This window comes from Paroedura picta, chromosome 5 (assembly GCF_049243985.1).
Source record: "Paroedura picta isolate Pp20150507F chromosome 5, Ppicta_v3.0, whole genome shotgun sequence".
In the NCBI taxonomy this organism is placed as follows: Eukaryota; Metazoa; Chordata; class Lepidosauria; order Squamata; family Gekkonidae; genus Paroedura; species Paroedura picta.
In genome coordinates, this window is record NC_135373.1 from 18,172,221 (window position 1) to 18,190,708 (window position 18,488).

Below are 18,488 nucleotides of genomic sequence, written 5' to 3' on the forward strand. Positions count from 1 at the left end.
CAGCAGAATAGGCAGGCCTGTGGCCCTTGAAATCTGACTGTGTGCTCAGGACTCTCTCTCCTTAATTAGTACCAAGCGAGCAAGCGTGTAACGGAAGAGTTCCGGCGGAGGGGGTAGTCTTGCATACTATACAATTCCAAGATTGCAAGTATTAATACACTAAAGCAGACTTTCTCTCCCAATGTTTCAAGAAGCCCTGGAAGTGTTGCCCGAATGAATGGAAGATATATATACACTAGAATTAAAGCATGTTGTTGCTGATTAAATGGGCGCTTTGGGAGGGGGGGGAATAGCAAAGAGAGAGGGAGGTAGAAAGGGAGAGAGTGATTAAGATAGAGAGATCTTGGCATTGGGAAGAGAAAGGGAAGGGTTGTCCAGTCTGTAAGGGCATGAGGTCGAATATGTGGGTTGTGTGGGGGGTTGTGGGAGTGTGGTGACAAATGAGGGAGTGGGTGTAGAGAGATGGGTGTCAAGAACCTGTGGTTTGGAATGTTCGTTGAGTGTGGGACTGACTTTTGGGAATTGTGGCATAGTGGTTACAGATGAGCTTTCCAGAGCCATGTCTTCAGATATGTAAAGGGAAAATCAGACTGGAGACTCTTCTTAGGGGGAGATTACATGGCAGCCAATTTCTCCCAGTTCTGCATTCAACATTTCCCTTCTTGTGGGAATTAGCCTACAGACACCGAAATGTCCCCCCTGCCCTAATGTACATGGGGTCGTCACAGTATGCAGGTGTCCAACCTGCTCCTTCTGTCTCCATTTTTTTACTGTTGATATAATGTTATATGCCCACCTGCTTCTTTCACTGTTGCCCCTTAGAAGAAGAATAGCTGGATTTTATACTCTGCTGTTTACTACCAAAAGGAGTCTCGAGAGTGGTTTACAAACACATTTTCCCTTCGTCTCCCCACAATAGACAACGGGTGAGGGATGTGGGGCTGTGAGAGGTTTCAGAGAACTGGGAATGGGCCGCAGTCACCCAGCAGGCCTCAGGTGTCTCTAAGCAGTTTAAAATCGCTTTCCCTTCCTCTCCCCAAAGAAGAGTCCCCATGAGGGATGTGCGGTAGACAAAGCTCTGAGAGAACTGGAAACGGCCCACAATCACCCCGCAGGCCTCAGATGTCTCTAAGCAGTTAACATCGCCTTCCCTTCCTCTCCCCATACTTGGACACCCCAGACACGCTCCTCCCACAGTGTGTGTGTGTGTGTATGTATGTATGTATGTATGTATGTATGTGTGTGTGTGTGTGTGTGTGTGTGTGTGTGTGTATGTATGTGTGTGTGTATGTATGTGTGTGTGTGTGTGTGTGTATATATATATATATATATATATATACATACACACACACACACAAATACACACACACATATACATACACATATACATGTGTCTGTGTGTGTGTGTGTGTATGTTAAACATTTATTGGGTAATATAAACATATACGCTCATGTCAAGTCTCCCAAAACGGCCAATGCTGGAGGGAGTGGGAAGGGGAGGGACTCATAGAATTATAGAATAATAGAGTTGGAAGGAACCTCATGGGTCATCTAATCCAAGCCCTTGAACTAAGCAGGACACTCACAACCCTATCGCTTATGCACTGTAACCTGCCACCCCCTTCACAGAATCAGCCTCTCCGTCAGATGGCTCTCCAGCCTCTGTTAAAAAATTTACAAAGATGGAGAACCCACCACCTCCCAAGGAAGCCTGTTCCACTGAGAAACCGCTCTGTCAGGAACTTCTTCCAGATGTTTAGACGGAATTTCTTTTGAATTAATTTAATCCCATTGGATCTGGTCTGTCCCTCTTCGGCAAGAGAGAACAAATCTGCTCCATCCTCGATATGGCACCCTTTTAAATACTTGGTTATCAAATCCCCAGCTCCCCCAACCTTTCTTCATACATCTTGGTCTCCAAACCCCTCACCATCTTTGTTGCCCTCCTCTGGACACACTCCAGTTTGTCTACATCCCTCTTCAACTGGGCTGTCTGAAACTGAACAGAGTACTCCAATGAAGCTGAAGCAGAGCAGAGTAAAGCAGTACCATCACCTCCCATGATCTGGACACCATACCCAAAATCCCATTTGCCTTTTTAGCCACCGAGTCACTTCTCTAACTCATGTTCAATGTATGGTCTACTAAGGTTCCTAGATCCTTTTCGCACATGCTACTGCCAAGACAAGTCTCCCCCATCTTATACTGGTGTATTTTGGGTTTTTCTACCTAAATGCAGAACTTTACATTTGTACCTATTGATCTTCATTTTATTCAGTTTAGCCCACTTCTCAAGCCTATCAAGATCTTCCTGTACTCTGCTTCGGCTTCTGTTGTGTTTGCTACTCCTCCCAGTTTAGTATCGTCTGCAAATGTAATAATTATCCCCTCTAATCCCTCATCCAAATCATTTATAAACTAGGGGCAAAGCCCGTTGTATCCAAGAATACAATGGGCGCTAGAGCTTGGCAGTGGGAAGAGGAAGGGGAGGAGTTGTCCAGTCTGTAAGGGCATGGGGTTGAATGTGTGTGTTGTGTGGGAGGTTGTGGTGGCATGGTGGCAAATGAGGGTATGGGTGTGGAGATATGGGTGTCAAGAACCTGTGGTGTGGAATGTTTGTTGAGTGTGGGAGAGGACTGACCTTTGGGAATGTTGGAATAGTGGTTAAAGATGAGCTTTCCAGAGCCATGTCCTCAGATATGTGAAGGGAAAATCAGACTGAAGACTCTTCTTAGGGGAAGATTACATGGCAACCAATTCCTCCCAGTTCTGCGTCATTTCCCTTCTTGTGTGAATTAGGCCACATTCACCGAAATGCCCCTCTGCCCTAATACATATGGGGTAGTCACAGTACACAGGTGTCCACCCTGTTCCTTCTGCCTCCCATGTTTTCACTGTTGGTAAAATGTTGTGCCCACATGCTTCTTTCATGGTTGCTCCTTAGAAGAATGGATTTTTGTACCCTATTGCTTACTACCCAAAGGAGTGTCAAAGCGGTTTACAAACACCTTTTCCATTTGTCTCTCCACAATAGTCAACCTGTGAGGTATGTGGGGTTGTGAGAGATCTGAAAGAACTGGGAATGGGCCGCAGTGACCCAGCAGGCCTTGGGTGTCTCAAAGCATTTTCCAATTGTCTTCCCTTTCTCTCCCCATAGCAGACTCCACATGAGGGAGGTGGGGTAGCGAGCCTCACAGGGAAGCTGGCAACCCTAAGAGGAAGGAAGACTCTGTGCACAGCAGTCTTGACCTTAGTAAAGTTTTTATACTGTTTTTTTATTTGCCAGGCCAAGGTTATTTGCCAGGCCAATAAGTCATTTGAGTTACTATGTGTCTCCAGAAATTTACTTGTTCTCTATTTACAGTTTCAGGCTGTAAATATTTATTTAGATCTTCCTACACTTTCTAGACTCACAGGACTGATGCTGGTCTGTCTGTCTGCACCCCAGAATACAAACAGTTGCTGGTAAGGGCTGGCCATAACCCATAGGCCAGGAGGGACACCCCTGCACCACTCTCTACCAACTGCAGGCAAAAACGGCTCATTTGAAGGCTGGACTCTGAGGCATTGTATGATTTTGAAGTCCCACCTCCAAACCTTCAGGAATATTTCCAACCCAGGGGTAGCCAACCTACAGGTGTGGCCTGGAGAGCTCCTGGAATTACAGCTCACCTGCAGAGTATAAATATCAGCTCCCCAGGCAGAAAGGGCTAGTTTGGACAGGGTTGTGGTAGAGAAGAAACATTTAAGGCTTCCCACACAGGTTGTTGTTGAATTGAAAGACTTGAGGCCAACTGCACAGGGTTGTTGTGCAGATGAAATAGGAGACAAAAAAGCCAGTTTCCTCTGCAGAAAAACGCTGTGCAGTGGCCTCAAATCTGCAGAGAGTTGCAAAGAAGAAAGACACATGGCTTGGCTGTGTCTAACCTCCGGCCAGAGCAGTATTTGAAGTGAGAAGGGGCTTTTCTGTGGCCTCCCTGTCAGCCAACTGTTTGGCAGAAGGGGAAAGTCCCCCCTCAAAAGGAAGGCCCTCAGGCTCCCCTGCGTTGCTCTTGGAAAAGCCTCCTTCCCTCAGTCAGGGCCTGTCAGAGGCTCCTTCACAGCAGGCCTGAAGGGAGGGGGGAGGGGGAGCACTCTGCAGCCTCCTGCCAGCTCTGTCAGGGTTCTGAGGCAATTTACAGTTGGACATGACAGTTAGGACAGCCTTGGGGCGAAAAGGGCTGGCGCAGCCTCTGTTCTCATTCCCCTTGGCAGCCCTACTGACCTCCTCTCCCTTTGGTGGTCAGGTGCAGACTGGCAGCCAGACTGGGCTGGGTGAATGGAATTTTGGTCTGTCCTGGTCAGGGGCCAATAGGAAGGCGCTTCGTTCGCTTCCCCATTGGCTCCTTGGCCCTGGATGGACACTCGGAGGGCCCAATCAGGAGCCGCTTTGCAGTTCCTGATTGGGCCCTCTGAGGTTTTATCATGGACAGGGCCCGCCCTAACTCCTCCCCAGGTGGCCTTACCCTTTTATTTAATCCGCTCTGCAGGAGCGGTTAAAGATAAAGATATGTTAACCAACACAGGCTCCAGGACAGATCCCTGAGGTACTCCACTTGTCACTCTTCTCCAAGAGGATGCTGAACCATTAACAAGTACCCTCCGGGTATGATCTGTCAACCAGTTATTGATCCACCTGACAGAATTAGGATCCATACCACATTTTACCAACTTGTTAACAAGAGTATCATGTAGAACCTTGTCAAAAGCTTTACTAAAATCTAGATAAACTATGTCCATGGCATTCCCCTGATAGGTGTGTCCACAACGTGTCCACATCTCTGCTTCCCAACCATATTCTGCATGACTGGGCGACTTCTGGGGTTTCTTGAAGTCTGAAGAATGTTTCAGGGATTTCTCAATGGTAAAATCTGAGAAAGGCTGCACTAAATAGTTACTTGGGATACTAGCTCTAATCAGTATGCAGTATGTAAAAACATAAAACACTTTTTTATGCCTTAAGGCTTAAGTAGATCTATAGCAAATGTATAACTACATCCCCTTACAGGAACACTTTTTGGCCTGCTGGAGGAGAGGCTACCTTGGCCCAATCATTTGCACCTGTTTCTTTGCCCATAAAGTGTCAATATTTTCATGCACAGGTTTCTCTCTGGGCTCCACGGTGCAAGCCAACACCAAGGGAATCTGGATGTGGTGCCTTCCCTACCCTGGCAGACCGGACCAGACCCTGGTGCTTCTGGATACAGAGGGACTCGGTGATGTGGAAAAGGTGATTTGGACATCTTTGGATGGGCGGGATGCTGCACCTGTTGAACTTTTGTCGATGCGGCATGCTGTACCTGTTGAACATTCCCAGAGGTGTTTCAACAGGAGGCCAGTGGGCACCTTAAAGGACACAAACAAATGCATACAATTTTGTGATTCAGAGCTCACTTTGAAGTAGAGAAGGGATTGCGGAGAACTGAATCAGAATGAATTTGAAAAGGAAGTTAGGGTGATGTGTAGGAATCACCACTGCCAGGCACATTCTCAAAATACAAGTGAACTGATAAAACCCTCCACATTGCCACAGGGTAATACAGAGGCTGTGCAAGGAACTGGAATGTGGCTGTTGCATAACCTTTTGTAACCTTCAAGGGTATTTCTGTTCCGTTGAATACAGGTGAGCTTCTAAAGCAATGAGTCTCAACCGCCACCATTCCGCACCCCCTGCAGCAGGAGCAACGGCATGTGCGCACGCTTGCGCGTGTGCATGCGGCAGCACGTATGTGCACACAGTGCTGTCACTCCTGCTGTATCACGGAGTGGCGTTGCTGGCCGCCAGACTGGTGGCTGCATGGCACTGGCCTCCTACGCGCCACCTCGGACCATACAGAGGTGGTGCAGAGGCGGCCAGCGTCAAAGGAGCAGCGGTGGCATGGCAGTGGCCTCCTCCACACCACCTCAGTGAGTTCCGAGGTGGCGCGGAGGAGGCCAGCGCCATGCTGCCGCCGCCACAACCCCCCCCTCCCCCGGGAAAGGCAGAACGATTCCTTGAGAGGTCGCAATCCCTGGGATGAGTACCACTGTTTTACCTCAGTTTTCACTGCCTGAAGGAGTCTCAAAGTGACTTCCAGTTGCCTTCCTTTCCTCTCCCCACAAGAGACACCCTGTGAGGTAGTTGGGTCTGAGAGAGCTCTGTCAGAACTGCTCTGTGAGAATAGCTCTATAGGGACTGTGAATGGTCCAAGGTCATCCTGCTGGTTGCATGTGGAGGAGCGGGAAATCAAACCCGGCTCGCCTGGTTAGAAGCTGCTGCTCTTACCCACTACACCACGCTGATTTCTTTTAGTCTAGAATTCATAGTTACAGGCTGTTTTCTTTACGGCTGCATGACCAGTGGTGGTCTTCCGGCTTTCCTGCCGATCAGTGGCACAGGGATCTTCCACATCGATTTATCCAGTTGCAGTGCTTTGGGGAAGGAGTTCTTCCTCCTGAAGGATGAAACACAATGAAAAAATCCAGTTAGGAAAGAGCAGAGGCTGTCTAAAGGTTGGCTAAATTGGACATCTGAACCCCCCCTAACAAAGGTCTGGTACGTTGGGAGGTAGGAACTGAGTCTGAACTCCGCCGTTCTCTGCTCTTCCGTTTGCAGGGTGATTCGCGGAATGACTCCTGGATCTTTGCTCTGGCTGTCCTCCTCAGCAGTACTCTGGTCTACAACAGCATGGGCATCATCGACCAGCATGCCATGGACCAGCTGCAGTATCCTTCTGAATGCCCAGCCACAAGAATATCTTCTTATAAGTTTTGCTTCCTGGGGGCCTCTTATATTTGAAGTAGGCCACCAGAGGCCCTCCGGTATGATTGCTTAGGGCAGCCTTCTCAACTTTTTTACTGGTGAGAAACCCCTGAAATGTCCTTCAGGCTTCGAGAAACCCCTGAAGTGGTGCGATGGTGGATATGCCCACCCAGAGCCTTCCCACCCACCCTTGCCACCCACGCCAAGTTCATCATTGGCCATTTTGGGAGGTGGGGGGGCGCAGGTTGACATGGCAATTAAATGGTCATAATCATCCGATAAATCTTTAGCAAATTTTTTTTTATATATATATATATATATATATATATATATAATTTTTTTACATATATTTAACAAATCTAGCAAATGTTATATATATATGTTCAGCAAATTTTTATTATATATATATATATATATATATATATGTGTGTGTGTGTGTGTGTGTGTGTGTGTGTGTGTGTGTGTGTGTGTGTGTGTGTAAAGGTAAAGGTACAGGTAAAGGTAAAGGTATCCCCTGTGCAAGCATCGGGTCATGTTTGACCCTTGGGGTGACGCCCTCTAGCGTTTTCATGGCAGACTCAATACGGGGTGGTTTGCCAGTGCCTTCCCCAGTCATTACCGTTTACCCCCCAGCAAGCTGGGTACTCATTTTACCGACCTCGGAAGGATGGAAGGCTGAGTCAACCTTGAGCCGGCTGCTGGGATTGAACTCCCAGCCTCATGGGCAGAGCTTTCAGACTGCATGTCTGCTGCCTTACCACTCTGCGCCACAAGAGGCTCTGTGTGTGTATACATGTGTCTGTATGTATGTATATATATGTGTGTGTGTGTGTGTATTTGTATATATACCATTCCACACCCAAAAAATATACTGAAATGATTACCTTTTGCAGACCTCATATTTTTGACGTTTCTCATGACGTCATAAACATCCAGAGTCCCAGCAGTAAACGGGTAGGTACGTCCTCCATTTTAAAGCTAGTTGGGGAATAGCATAACGTGGATTTCCCAAACTCTGTAGCACGAGCGAGAGGAGAGTGACCAGCAAGCCACACACCAAGGAAATGTGTGGAGCTGAAGTAGCGCTATCTCTACCTCCAGTGCTCGCCCTCGTACCTGCCTCCCTGTCCCTTCTCATGATGACAGAGTTTTTTATATTTTTTAAAAGCAAACTGCCTGGAACAATGAATACGCATTAAATAAAAAATAATAAAATTTCCCCACCAGTTAACACATGAACCATGCCTCTCTAAAGTCCCCCCCCAAAAAAAACAATTGGGCTTGAGATTTATTTTTAAACGATTCAAGGCTCATGATTGCAAAAGGGTGGCGTTAAAAAAAAGCACTATGTATCTATGATTAGATGCCTAGGTTTCTCAATGGAGAGGTTTTACTTCAAAAAAATAGCTGGCTTTGCGTGCCCTTTAAAACATGGAGAAAGGTGATTGGCTCCCATGACTCAGTGGAAGGTCAGGCTCTGATCCAGTTAACGGGGTAAAAGAGAGAATTTGATCATGGGCAGCTTCTCTCAGCCCTCCCAAAATACACATCTATCAAAAGCAGTATCACCTTTCATGTCTGGACAGGCAGTTACATGCAGCTATGGAGAAAAGGCCAAGGACAGGTCTTGCCCAGTAACAAAAGCTAAATATGAGGTAGAAGTGGGGCCACATTTCCAAGAGGCGGGTCTCCCGCCTGTAACGAAAACCAGGTTATTTGGTATCTTCCTGAGCCAGGTCAACAGTTACGTGATGGAACTGTCAGAGCGCATCAAATCCAAATCACCTACTGAGAACTTGGAGGCAGAGGAAGATTCTGCCGAGTACGTCCGCTTCTTCCCAACGTTCATCTGGGCAGTGAGAGATTTCTCTTTGCAGCTGGTATTGAACGGGCAGCCCTGCACGGAGGACGAATACCTGGAGAATGCCTTGAAGTTGAAGAAAGGTACTTATTAAGCCTGCAGCTTCGGTAGACACAGAGGCAGCAGTTCGAAAACCTTCAGCTCTTTATTGACTCCAAGAACACCAAAGAGGGAACATAGGTACAGCAGGAATTTGCATACAGTTTGGCTAGCTCACCAAAGAAGCCTGCAGAGGCATGGGTTTTCATGGAAGTCCACGTAGAGAGAGTGAGAGGACAAGGGGGGGGGGGAGGAGGAGGAGCTATAGAGGGAAGATACCAGGTTAAGACAAAGAGGGGTGTTCCATTCAAGGAAATAACACTTTTACGCCCCCCCCCCCCACACACACACTGTCCAGGTGTGCTGCATTGCTCAGTTCAACAAATTACGGATGATGGATTCCAGCTGAAGCTATTGAATGGCCAGCTGTTCACTTCAGAGGCAAAGAATGCATCCGATCTCAGGGATGTCGAGGAACAAGGTGCGCATGTACACCGGCGCTTTGTTCTGCTGCTCTCAACGGAGAGGGCAAAAGTTGAGCTACAGCATCCTCTTGCTCCTGCCTTTTCTCTATATGTTCTGACTGCATCCTGTCTGAGAAGAGCTCAGGTTGACTTTTATGTGTGAAGAAAAGGTTTTGGTGGTTTGTAATCACTCCTCTTTCATTTCCCTGCGTGCTGTCTTTACATGCTGCTTGGAACTGCAGTTGCTGTTTCATTATAACTTTGTGTAAGTTTCCCAGACATTAATTCAAAGAGATCATCCTAGAACCCTTTTCTTGTTTAATCACAAATAACATCTCTTTTCTCTTGTTTCTAGAGACTTACCAGAGTGTCTTTCAACAGCTCTGTCCAGATTGTAACCCCAACTTTAGCACATTCACTTTCTGAAACATGGGCCTCTGTACAGCTGAAAATATTCCTTTTTTTCTCAACTTCAGCCTCTGTGGCTTTTAAGTCCTTAGCTATTGTAGAAAGATGGCTAGCAAGGAGTTAATTGAAACCTGATTAGGAGGAAAACTCCACCCCCTGAATGTGCTTTTTCCTTAGCTTTCAGTTCCTATGTTAGTTGCGGTTGAGTTACAATAAAGAAGTTGTGTTCTGTAGCTTCTGTAAGTATGTAGATTTATTGCCCCCCTTGAGATTACACAAGAAATGTTCTGACTTCGGCCTTGGGAAGGGGGCTTGTTTTGGCTTAGGGGGATGGGTACAGTCATAAAATGGCTGCCATAAGGGGTGAGCCAGGCACAAAAGTTCCCCAAGATAGGCAGACTATAAATCCCGTAAATAAAATGGTTGCCACAGGAGATGGAGCCAACCACAAAATATGAGAGTGAGGTCTGGTCTAACAGTTCAATATTTCAGGCAGAAGCTGTTTAACAGGATGCATTTAAAAGTGAACATCTCCCATCAAAATATTTTCTTGTCCACACACGATTTACTTTCAGTCTTTGTGCTATGAGAGAAGTAGCTGCCAAATATTTATTTTTAATCTGCATAATCAGGCAACTCACATGGTGAATAAGAAACCTTCCTGGACAAAAGCCTCCACTGGCCACACTCAGAAATATTGGGGGAGCACCAGGAAAAGGTTTTGTTAGGTATCATGGCACCACACTGGGGCCCAAAGGATAGGATTAGTCACCTGACTGGCTTCTGCTTAACCTGCCAACTTTCAGTTGCCAAGCTTGTTGTCAGTTAAAACATAAGCATGGGTTAGAAGGCGTAACCTTTTCACTCTGTTGTATTAATTCTCCTGCATCACTGCTTCTTATCGGGTTGTGTGTTGGTTTTGTACACTGTGAGTATATAACAATTTTGTGTAATCGTTCCCTAATGAAATTGGAAATGCCATAACCAATTTGCCAAAAACCAGTCCCCATGTCTTTGCACTGCTAGATGCCTTTCCAGATTCTCCCATCTCCAGGTGTCAATCCCTGTCTTACTCCTAGGTAATTCCTGTGAGGATCAGGCATTCAACCTGCCCCGCGAATGCGTCCAATTCTTCTTCCCCACTCGAAAATGCTTCCTCTTTGAACGCCCCACCAATCAAAAGAACCTCCACCGGCTGGAGGAGATGGAGGAGAGTGAGCTGGAAGCCAAATTTGTGCAGCAAGTGAGGCAATTCTGCCACCACGTCTATGAGACATCGAATCCAAAGACCATCCCAGGAGGGCACGTTGTCAATGGGCGATGTAAGTCCTTGTAGCTCAGTAGTTCTCTGACCAGCAATGATGGTGGCTCAGGGAGAAAAAGCTTCCAGTCCTTTTGGTCACAAGATCCACAAACAAGATGAATCCACCTACAGCATGGCACCTGCAAGAGTTATTTATTGTATTTATATACTGCCCACCCTTGAGGCTCAGGGTGGTTTTCGTAAAACGTAGAGGAACCGGGAACGTGTATTTCTATCTCTACATCTTTCTGTCTCTCCTATTCTGTCCCACTCCTTCTCCAAATATGGGTTATATGTTGCCTAGATCCCACCAGAACCCAGTTCTTCATGAATGACCCGGAAGTCACCTGCTTGTCCCCCAAATATCAAGGCCTACTCTGCTTTCTTTTCCTAGGGAGGTTTTATACTACCTGCCTCATCCTGTGAACAACTGTCTACAGGCCCTGTAAGGCGGAGCTCTTCTGCCAGGCTTTTGGTTGGGGCCAAAGTTAGTATTTCTCTGCCTACCTATTTACGACTCCACCCATCTATTTCACACTGACCACTCCCAGATCTTCTTGAATTTCTGGGAAGATCATAATACATAATTATTGCTGCTTTTAGCCTGTTTGAATTTGTAATAATTTATTTAAATTTAAATTAATTTTATTATTGTTTTGTACATTTTATATTTGTGTACACCGCTGTGAGCCAACTTGCTGTTAGGGCGGCCTAAAAATATAATTAACCCAAACATAAAGCAGCTAAATTAACCCCTATATGGGTGATGCCAGAACCATCTCTTTTGTTGTCTTCTTGGCAGTGTTAGCAACCTTGGTGGCGATCTATGTAGACACGATCCGCAGTGGGAGCATGCCCTGCATGGAGAACACAGTCCAAGCTCTGGCTAAAATTGAGAATTCAGCTGCCGTGCACGAAGCCACCTTCTGTTACATGGAGCTGATGGACCAGAAGTTGAAGCTGCCCACGGAGACTCTGCAGGAGCTCTTGGGGATCCATGCAAAATGTGAAGAGGAGGCCCTTCAAGTCTTTATGGCCCGTGCCTTCAAGGATGACCAGCAGGCTTTCCAGGCGGAGCTGATGGTAAGATGTCCCTTGATCTTTCACCTCCAGTTAAGAAAGCTTTCTGAGAAAGCTGACCTATTGCAGTTTCTACTGTGCCCGACAAACACTACAGGCATACGGTTTGTTCTCCTGACCTCAAAACACACATAGTCATTTCTAAATTGTTTTCCCCCCTCTGCCAGCAAGCCCTAGCTCAGAAGAAGGAGGCGTACTGCCGTCAGAACGAACTGGAATCCTCCAAACGCTGCAAGGCTCTGTTGAAGCGGCTCTCTAAGGAACTGGAGGACAGGATCAACAAGGCCTTCTACACCCGCCCTGGTGGCTATCAGGATTACTGCAATGATCTGAAGACTGTTAGAGAGAGATACCACCAGGAATCAGGGAAAGGGGTCATGGTGAGGATTTATATTTTCTTTGGGTTTCTATTAAACTTTGGTAGGCCCACACATGAAAGAGTCACACCTGTGATTTTATTTTTTGTACTGAGCCTTTGACTGAAGGCTTGGTTTCAGGATTGGAGCATGGCCTGACCACTGTCTGTTCAAACAAATACAAAGGTTAATTGTATTGACTCAGATCTGTGTAGTCCACCTTGAGCCCCTTTGAGAAACGAGGGCTATATATCAAGCCAATAAATAAATCTATGGGATCAAATTGCTTAAATATGAAAGATTCACAAGGGATGGGATATGCCCAGAATCCCATGAACATGTGGTGGGTTGTGTACTGAAGTTGGAACACAGCTGACTTAAAAACACTGAATACTTCAAAATTGAACTCGAGTTTTAAAGTTTTGCAGCTCAAATTTCAGCCTTCAAATATCAGTTTTACCGTTTGCATCTACGTAATGTATCAAGAACTGCATCTGAGCACTGTAGGTGCAACAAAATGTATAGTGGTTGCATATTTTTGGAATGTTAAGCATGAACAGAATATGGAAAAGTAAAGATATCAGCCTTAATACAAAGCACCAGCTAGTCAACGCCATTGTCTTCCCCATAACCCCCTATGAATGAGAAAACTGGACCCTGAAGAGGGAAGACAGGAGGAGAATAGATGCTTTTGAAGACAAATGTCAGAGACGAATGCTGCAATAACCATGGACAGCCAAAGTTTCCAAAAAGATAGTTTTAGACAGGAGCAAACCAACTATGTCATTAGAAGGGAGGATATTATGGCAAAAGCTCACTTAGGCCCATTATGCATGGAGTGGAAGGTCCCCGTTCGGGGTGGAATGGCATCGGCTAAAATCACCAATTATGCACGCTGCAGGCGGCAACCGGGCGCAGAGTCACCATATGCCACCGAAAATGCTGCGTTAGCGAAATGCAGAAGAAAGTGGAGCTTCCCAGGACCGGGGCGCAACCAGAAGCGGCTCCGGACTAGCCGCGTGCATAATCGGATATTCTGGGTTTTGCCGCCATTGCTTTCGGTCCCGTGCGTAAGCAGTTTGCTTCGCTTCTTCTTCCTATGCGTTCTCCATGCCACCGTTTCAGCGCCCGTGCATAATAGGCCTTAATTTTGACATGTCATGCGATCAGACTCGTTGGAAAAATTAATGCTCAGCATGATCAGCAGCAAAAGGAAATGTGGTCGCCAAAGGATCCATTGGCTGAACACGATCAAAGCCAGTACAGGGATGACCGTACAGGAACTAAAAGAAGTGGTCATTGACAGAGATGTGTGGCTGAAGCTTTCCTATGGAATCGTCGAGGGTCGGACATGACTGAACGGATAACATCATCATAATTTATTAACCACCACTCCCGGATCCAGCTGGCTCATAGTCGTTTATATAAAAAATTAACCCCTCTCCCACATAAAACAGTACAAGTCCAATGTAACCCAAGATGGCAGCAAAATCTCCATCTTGACCTTTGCTTTTCCACTACTCAGGCAGAGGCTGAAGGGGAGCAGTTCTTCAAGGACCAGGAGGCTGTGGGTGGAGCCATCCTTCAAAGTGATGAAGCCCTCACAGAGAAAGAGAAGGAAGCAGAAGGTAGGGGCCTGGCACAGTTGTGTGCAGATGGGCTGGATTCTGCTGACACTGCATCGGAGATGTTGCTTTTTAGGTCGGGATGGCTGAAGCTCTTCTTACTTATTGGTGGGGGTGGTGGATGACCTCTCCATTTGAAAAAAGAAATGATCATGGATAAATTTTATTTTCTGAATTTTTCTGGGCCTTCGCAGCTGTAAGAGGCACAGATCTTTACCACACCTCTACAGAACCAGATACTGAATGAGAGAAGGCTTTTGCTGTAGAGGGGAGGAACTGCATGAAGGATATCCAACCACAAGGTGGCCTTTGGAGCAAGACATATTAAACTTCTGATCCAGATGCATGTTAAAGGGACTCAGCTGCTTATGCGATACCTTCCAAGGATGAATTCGGCTTTTTCTTTCTGGTCAAGATGCCAGGGCAAGGGCGGAGGCGGCAGAGCGGGAGAAGGAGATCCAGAGGCAGCAGCAGGCTGAGTGGGAGCAGAAGTTGGAGGATCAGAAGCGAAGTCACGAGGCAAACATTGAATACTTGAAGGAGAAGATGGAGAAGAACAGGGAGAAGCTGCTGGAAGAGCAGAACAAGATGCTGGAGAATAAACTCTGGGTAAGCGTCACAGCAAACAGATTTGGGTTTGTTCCCATTGTGGATTGGGGTGGATTACCTTTCTGGCAAGGGTGGCTAAACAGTGGCTGTTCAGATGTCCATGGACTACAATCCCCATGAGCCCCTGCCAGGGCTCAATGCTGTATAACATCGTATTCCCACTGAGCAGGGTTGGCTGGTGTCGCTCCCAGTTCATTTTCATGACTCCTTTGGGTGCAACAGTGTTTGATCCTGAGTGATAGAAATCTCATTCTTTTACTTGTTAGCTTATTAACCCTCATGTTCTCCTTCATAGCAACAAATGGTTTTGCAGCAGGCCGGATGCCCAAAGTGCATTGATCACCTATATAAGCAGATCGATCAGCTGATAAAGGAAATTGAAAACCTCAAGCAACCACATGTGTTCTCCGAGATGCTAGAAGCCGCTTCAATGATGCTTCCATTGGTGCTTCCTGAACTGATTGGATAAGCTGCTTAGGGGTTTGCCAGACTTTCCAAGGATTTGTAAACAAGTGGGAGGAGGGCTGATCCTCTGTTGCCTGAGCCATGTGTGCAGTGCCTGCTGCTTTGTTTTAGATTAGAACAACATAACATTGAAATGAACAGGGAAGTGACAGGCATCTTTACCCAAAGGGTTGGGTAAAGCCAGAATACAGACTGTTAGAGTAACACAGAGCAAGCAGTTACCTCTTAGCCTGTTCAAAGATAGAGACAAGAATTTGAAAATTATTCTGTTTTTATTAGTGCACATATGGCAACTTGATATACTAGCAGCGTAAAAATGACAATGGAAAGTATCACTAACATTATATTTACTTAAGAGGAAAGAGTGGCATAATCCATAAGCAATTTCAAGGAATGGTCAAACCACATGTAGCATGCAGATTGCAGGTACAGGAACGGTATGACAAAAATGTGTAACAAATTAACGGGAAGTGTTGTGGAAACCAAAATAAAGCCGAGATCTTGGGCCAGTGGAAATGTGCCGCCAAATTGCAATGGTGAATCCAGCAAAGTGCTTTTAAAGCAAGCCAGAAACAGGTGGATGGCCATTTCCTTCCCCTGAAGTGTTCTCAGGTGATCCCCCATCCAGGTGCCAGTCCACAGCCTGCCACTGAGGACTCCCCATCAAAAAAGAGAAAAGGCAGCCCGAATTGGGATCTTCCCTCAGCAATAAACTAAACAAGGCCTGCCTCCTGATGAGGCTTTCAGTTGGGATATGTTGAAAATGGATTTGATGTGAGAAAGAGGGTGTTTTTTAAATATTAAAGCTGTAGTGCTGTGATAATAAGTAAGCAAGTAATAAACGTGGACTTCCAAGTAAGCGAGGACTAAATCTGATTGTGTGTAAAGTTAATCCATGCTGGGGAAATGACAGAGTTCCTATTCTGCCTTCTGTTAAGCTGTACCATTGGATGAGTGTTAATTCAATGCAGAAGCAAGGGGAGAAGTTTAGGAAGTGGCTTGAGGGTCACCCCTTTAGACTAAATTGAGTCACCCTTCAGAAATAACAACTGAAGAGAGATAGTTTTTTAAAATTTGCAAAGGCTTCAACACAGCAGGGCAGAGGGCATACATGTTTAGCTCTTAAGTAAAGGTTACCTAATCAGAAAAGACTACATATTACATTTACAGATCTATAAACATTAGGCTGACATTTCACAATCTATCTAATTTGTTCCCCTTTCACCTCATCAATACTACTGCAGAGTACCTATGATATTTCCTCCACCAGCTTCCATGCTTTCATTGTTTACATATCCTCATCCATTTTTGTTTCTCTTAATATTTGTGAAACAGCCTTGTGGGTGGAGAGTGTCCGGCTGTCCAAGTTGAAATAGGGCCAATCTGATTGGCCCTGCCCCTAAAGATCCCACCCTCCTTCCCTGCATGCTAGCCACTTTGCTCTCAGACGCCTCAGCAAGCGTGTGTCAGAGAGAGACACACACAGAGACAGCCTTGCCAAACCGTAGACAAGCCATTATTACCTCCATAGCCCTGCTGCGAGACAGACACTGAAAGAGCTGCCCCAAACTGCTAAGGAGGCCTCTCCTGCAGGACAGGCATAGAAAGGGAGAGAGCTGCGCCTGCCGGTGTCCCCTGGGTCCTAGTGCCCTTTGCATTCTTAGTTGCAATGGGCTTTCTTGCTAGTATGACATAAATGTCATATAAATCAATTTCTTTACATTCTGACGATATACACACTAGGTCAATTAATAGCAAGTCATCAACTCTGCATGTATAGAGCATGGGGGAAACCACTGTGTTTGGTGGGGGCTCCCCACAATCACTGGAACTAGGATGGGGGGGAAAGGATCACTCACCAGAATTGTGTCTGTACCCTGTCTGGAGACCTGCCACCAGATGCACTTCATAGCAGGTCTCCCATTTCCTAAAGACTGCGGTAACTTTGGGTCCTCCTCTGAGTAATTGTCCTGGCTGGTGGTGGTACTGGATGCCATGGCTGGGGCCTGGTGGATCTTGGCCAGTGACCTCTGGAATGCTGTTGATTCTTAGGGGAATTCCGCACAAGGACCAATTTTGCCAAATGTTTGCAATATGCAGAAACACTATATTTAATAGTGGAATTTCATCATTCCGCATACCTTCAATTCTAGTGGAAAATTGAATTCCCGGTAGCAGTCTATTCATTCCCCACAGGTTACTGGTATCACTGGAATCGCAACAAAGGAAGCGATATTTTTCTGTGCTTCTTCCCGCCCCTAGCCGTCAATCAAACGGAACAGCCAAGGGGCTGTTGTGTTCACGCTCCTGAAAAGCCCCTTTTCCTTTTAAGAACTGTTTTTTAAAAATGGAAACACACCAGTTGCAACAAATATTTGTTCAATCATTGTTTCAGAAAGACCTTTTTTGCTGGCATAGGGGCTGGTGCTTAATCGTTTACATGCTCCTCAAGTAAACCCCCCCCCTTGGGTGCGATTTGAGGCCGAAATTACGAGCAGTGTTGAACAAGGGGCTGTATTGTGCTTGGGAACTTTAAAGACACTTGAAGAAGGGAACCTTGTTTCACTGTTAATGAATTCTGTGGAGGGACTTTAGCCGGAGAAGCCTTGCTCATTTGTTGCTTTCGCCGGTCTAAGGGGGAAAAAATGGCGATCGCTTCTCCGGAAGTTCGGGGGCGAGAGCGGGGGAGGGACATTCTTTCTACCGCTACATTGAGAATGCACATGTTTTTCGCTGATGTGTTGCAGCTTGTGCTCAGAAGTGTAGTGTTTTTGTCAGGGGGAATCCACTTTTCCCGATTCCCTGAAAAGCACTACAATGAAGCAATTCTTGTGGGACTGTTGCAGGAGTGTTGCAGATTGTGTGCAACATCATGCGGAACATTGAATTAATAATGTTTACCAAAGGTAAGACTTCTGCTACATTTAAGTCGTGCGGAATGGGCCTTAGGCTCCATCCCATGCTTATGTACTGCAGAAACCACTGGCTGAGCAGGAGCTTCCCCAGCCAGTTCTCTCAGGGTGGACGTTCTCTTGGGACATTCTGCCAGGAAACACCCTGTGCACTTACAGCCCACACACAGGCCGCTCACCCACCACCATTCCTGCTCTGATGCATCCCCAGGAGCACCCTTATGGGGTTTAGGCTTGAGTTGCCCCTGATCAGCCTCCCCCTGATTTGTTCAAGCTGCAGTGGCCCTGCTTGGCAATCTCTACCTTCTGGGTCTGGAATAGCCTGTCACCCACCACGTACCCTCTTTCGGGTGGTGCAGATGGCTCCGGCTGGGCTTACTTGGGGAGGGTCCTCCTCTGTCTGACGGCTATCCAGCCTCTGCTTAGAAACTTCCAAAGGAGGAGAACCCACTGCCTCAGACAACACCCTTTTACGACACTCATACAAGCATTTCTTCACCCTTTTCAAGGGCGCCACTAATCTGTTTGTCTCGAGCAGAATTACCAAGTGTAAATATGTGCAAGGAGATAATACTGCGGCTGAGC

General features: G+C 46.5%; 1 protein-coding gene across 2 annotated transcripts in view; it reads left to right on the plus strand.

Annotated features, from left to right (window-relative positions):
* LOC143837194 (guanylate-binding protein 1-like) overlaps positions 1-15,850 on the plus strand; it is a 41,533-nt gene extending 25,683 nt beyond the window's left edge. The window contains exons 3-11 of one of the 2 annotated variants that reach the window (XM_077336769.1): positions 5,142-5,269; positions 6,635-6,744; positions 8,526-8,725; positions 10,633-10,875; positions 11,659-11,939; positions 12,104-12,316; positions 13,818-13,920; positions 14,333-14,526; positions 14,822-15,850. In XM_077336769.1, coding sequence (XP_077192884.1) covers positions 5,142-5,269; positions 6,635-6,744; positions 8,526-8,725; positions 10,633-10,875; positions 11,659-11,939; positions 12,104-12,316; positions 13,818-13,920; positions 14,333-14,526; positions 14,822-14,995 — 1,646 coding nt within the window. In that variant the 3' untranslated portion in view covers positions 14,996-15,850. The remainder of the gene's footprint in view (positions 1-5,141; positions 5,270-6,634; positions 6,745-8,525; positions 8,726-10,632; positions 10,876-11,658; positions 11,940-12,103; positions 12,317-13,817; positions 13,921-14,332; positions 14,527-14,821) is intronic. The other variant, XM_077336767.1, reaches the window with a different exon arrangement.
* Positions 15,851-18,488: the final 2,638 nt, after the last annotated feature.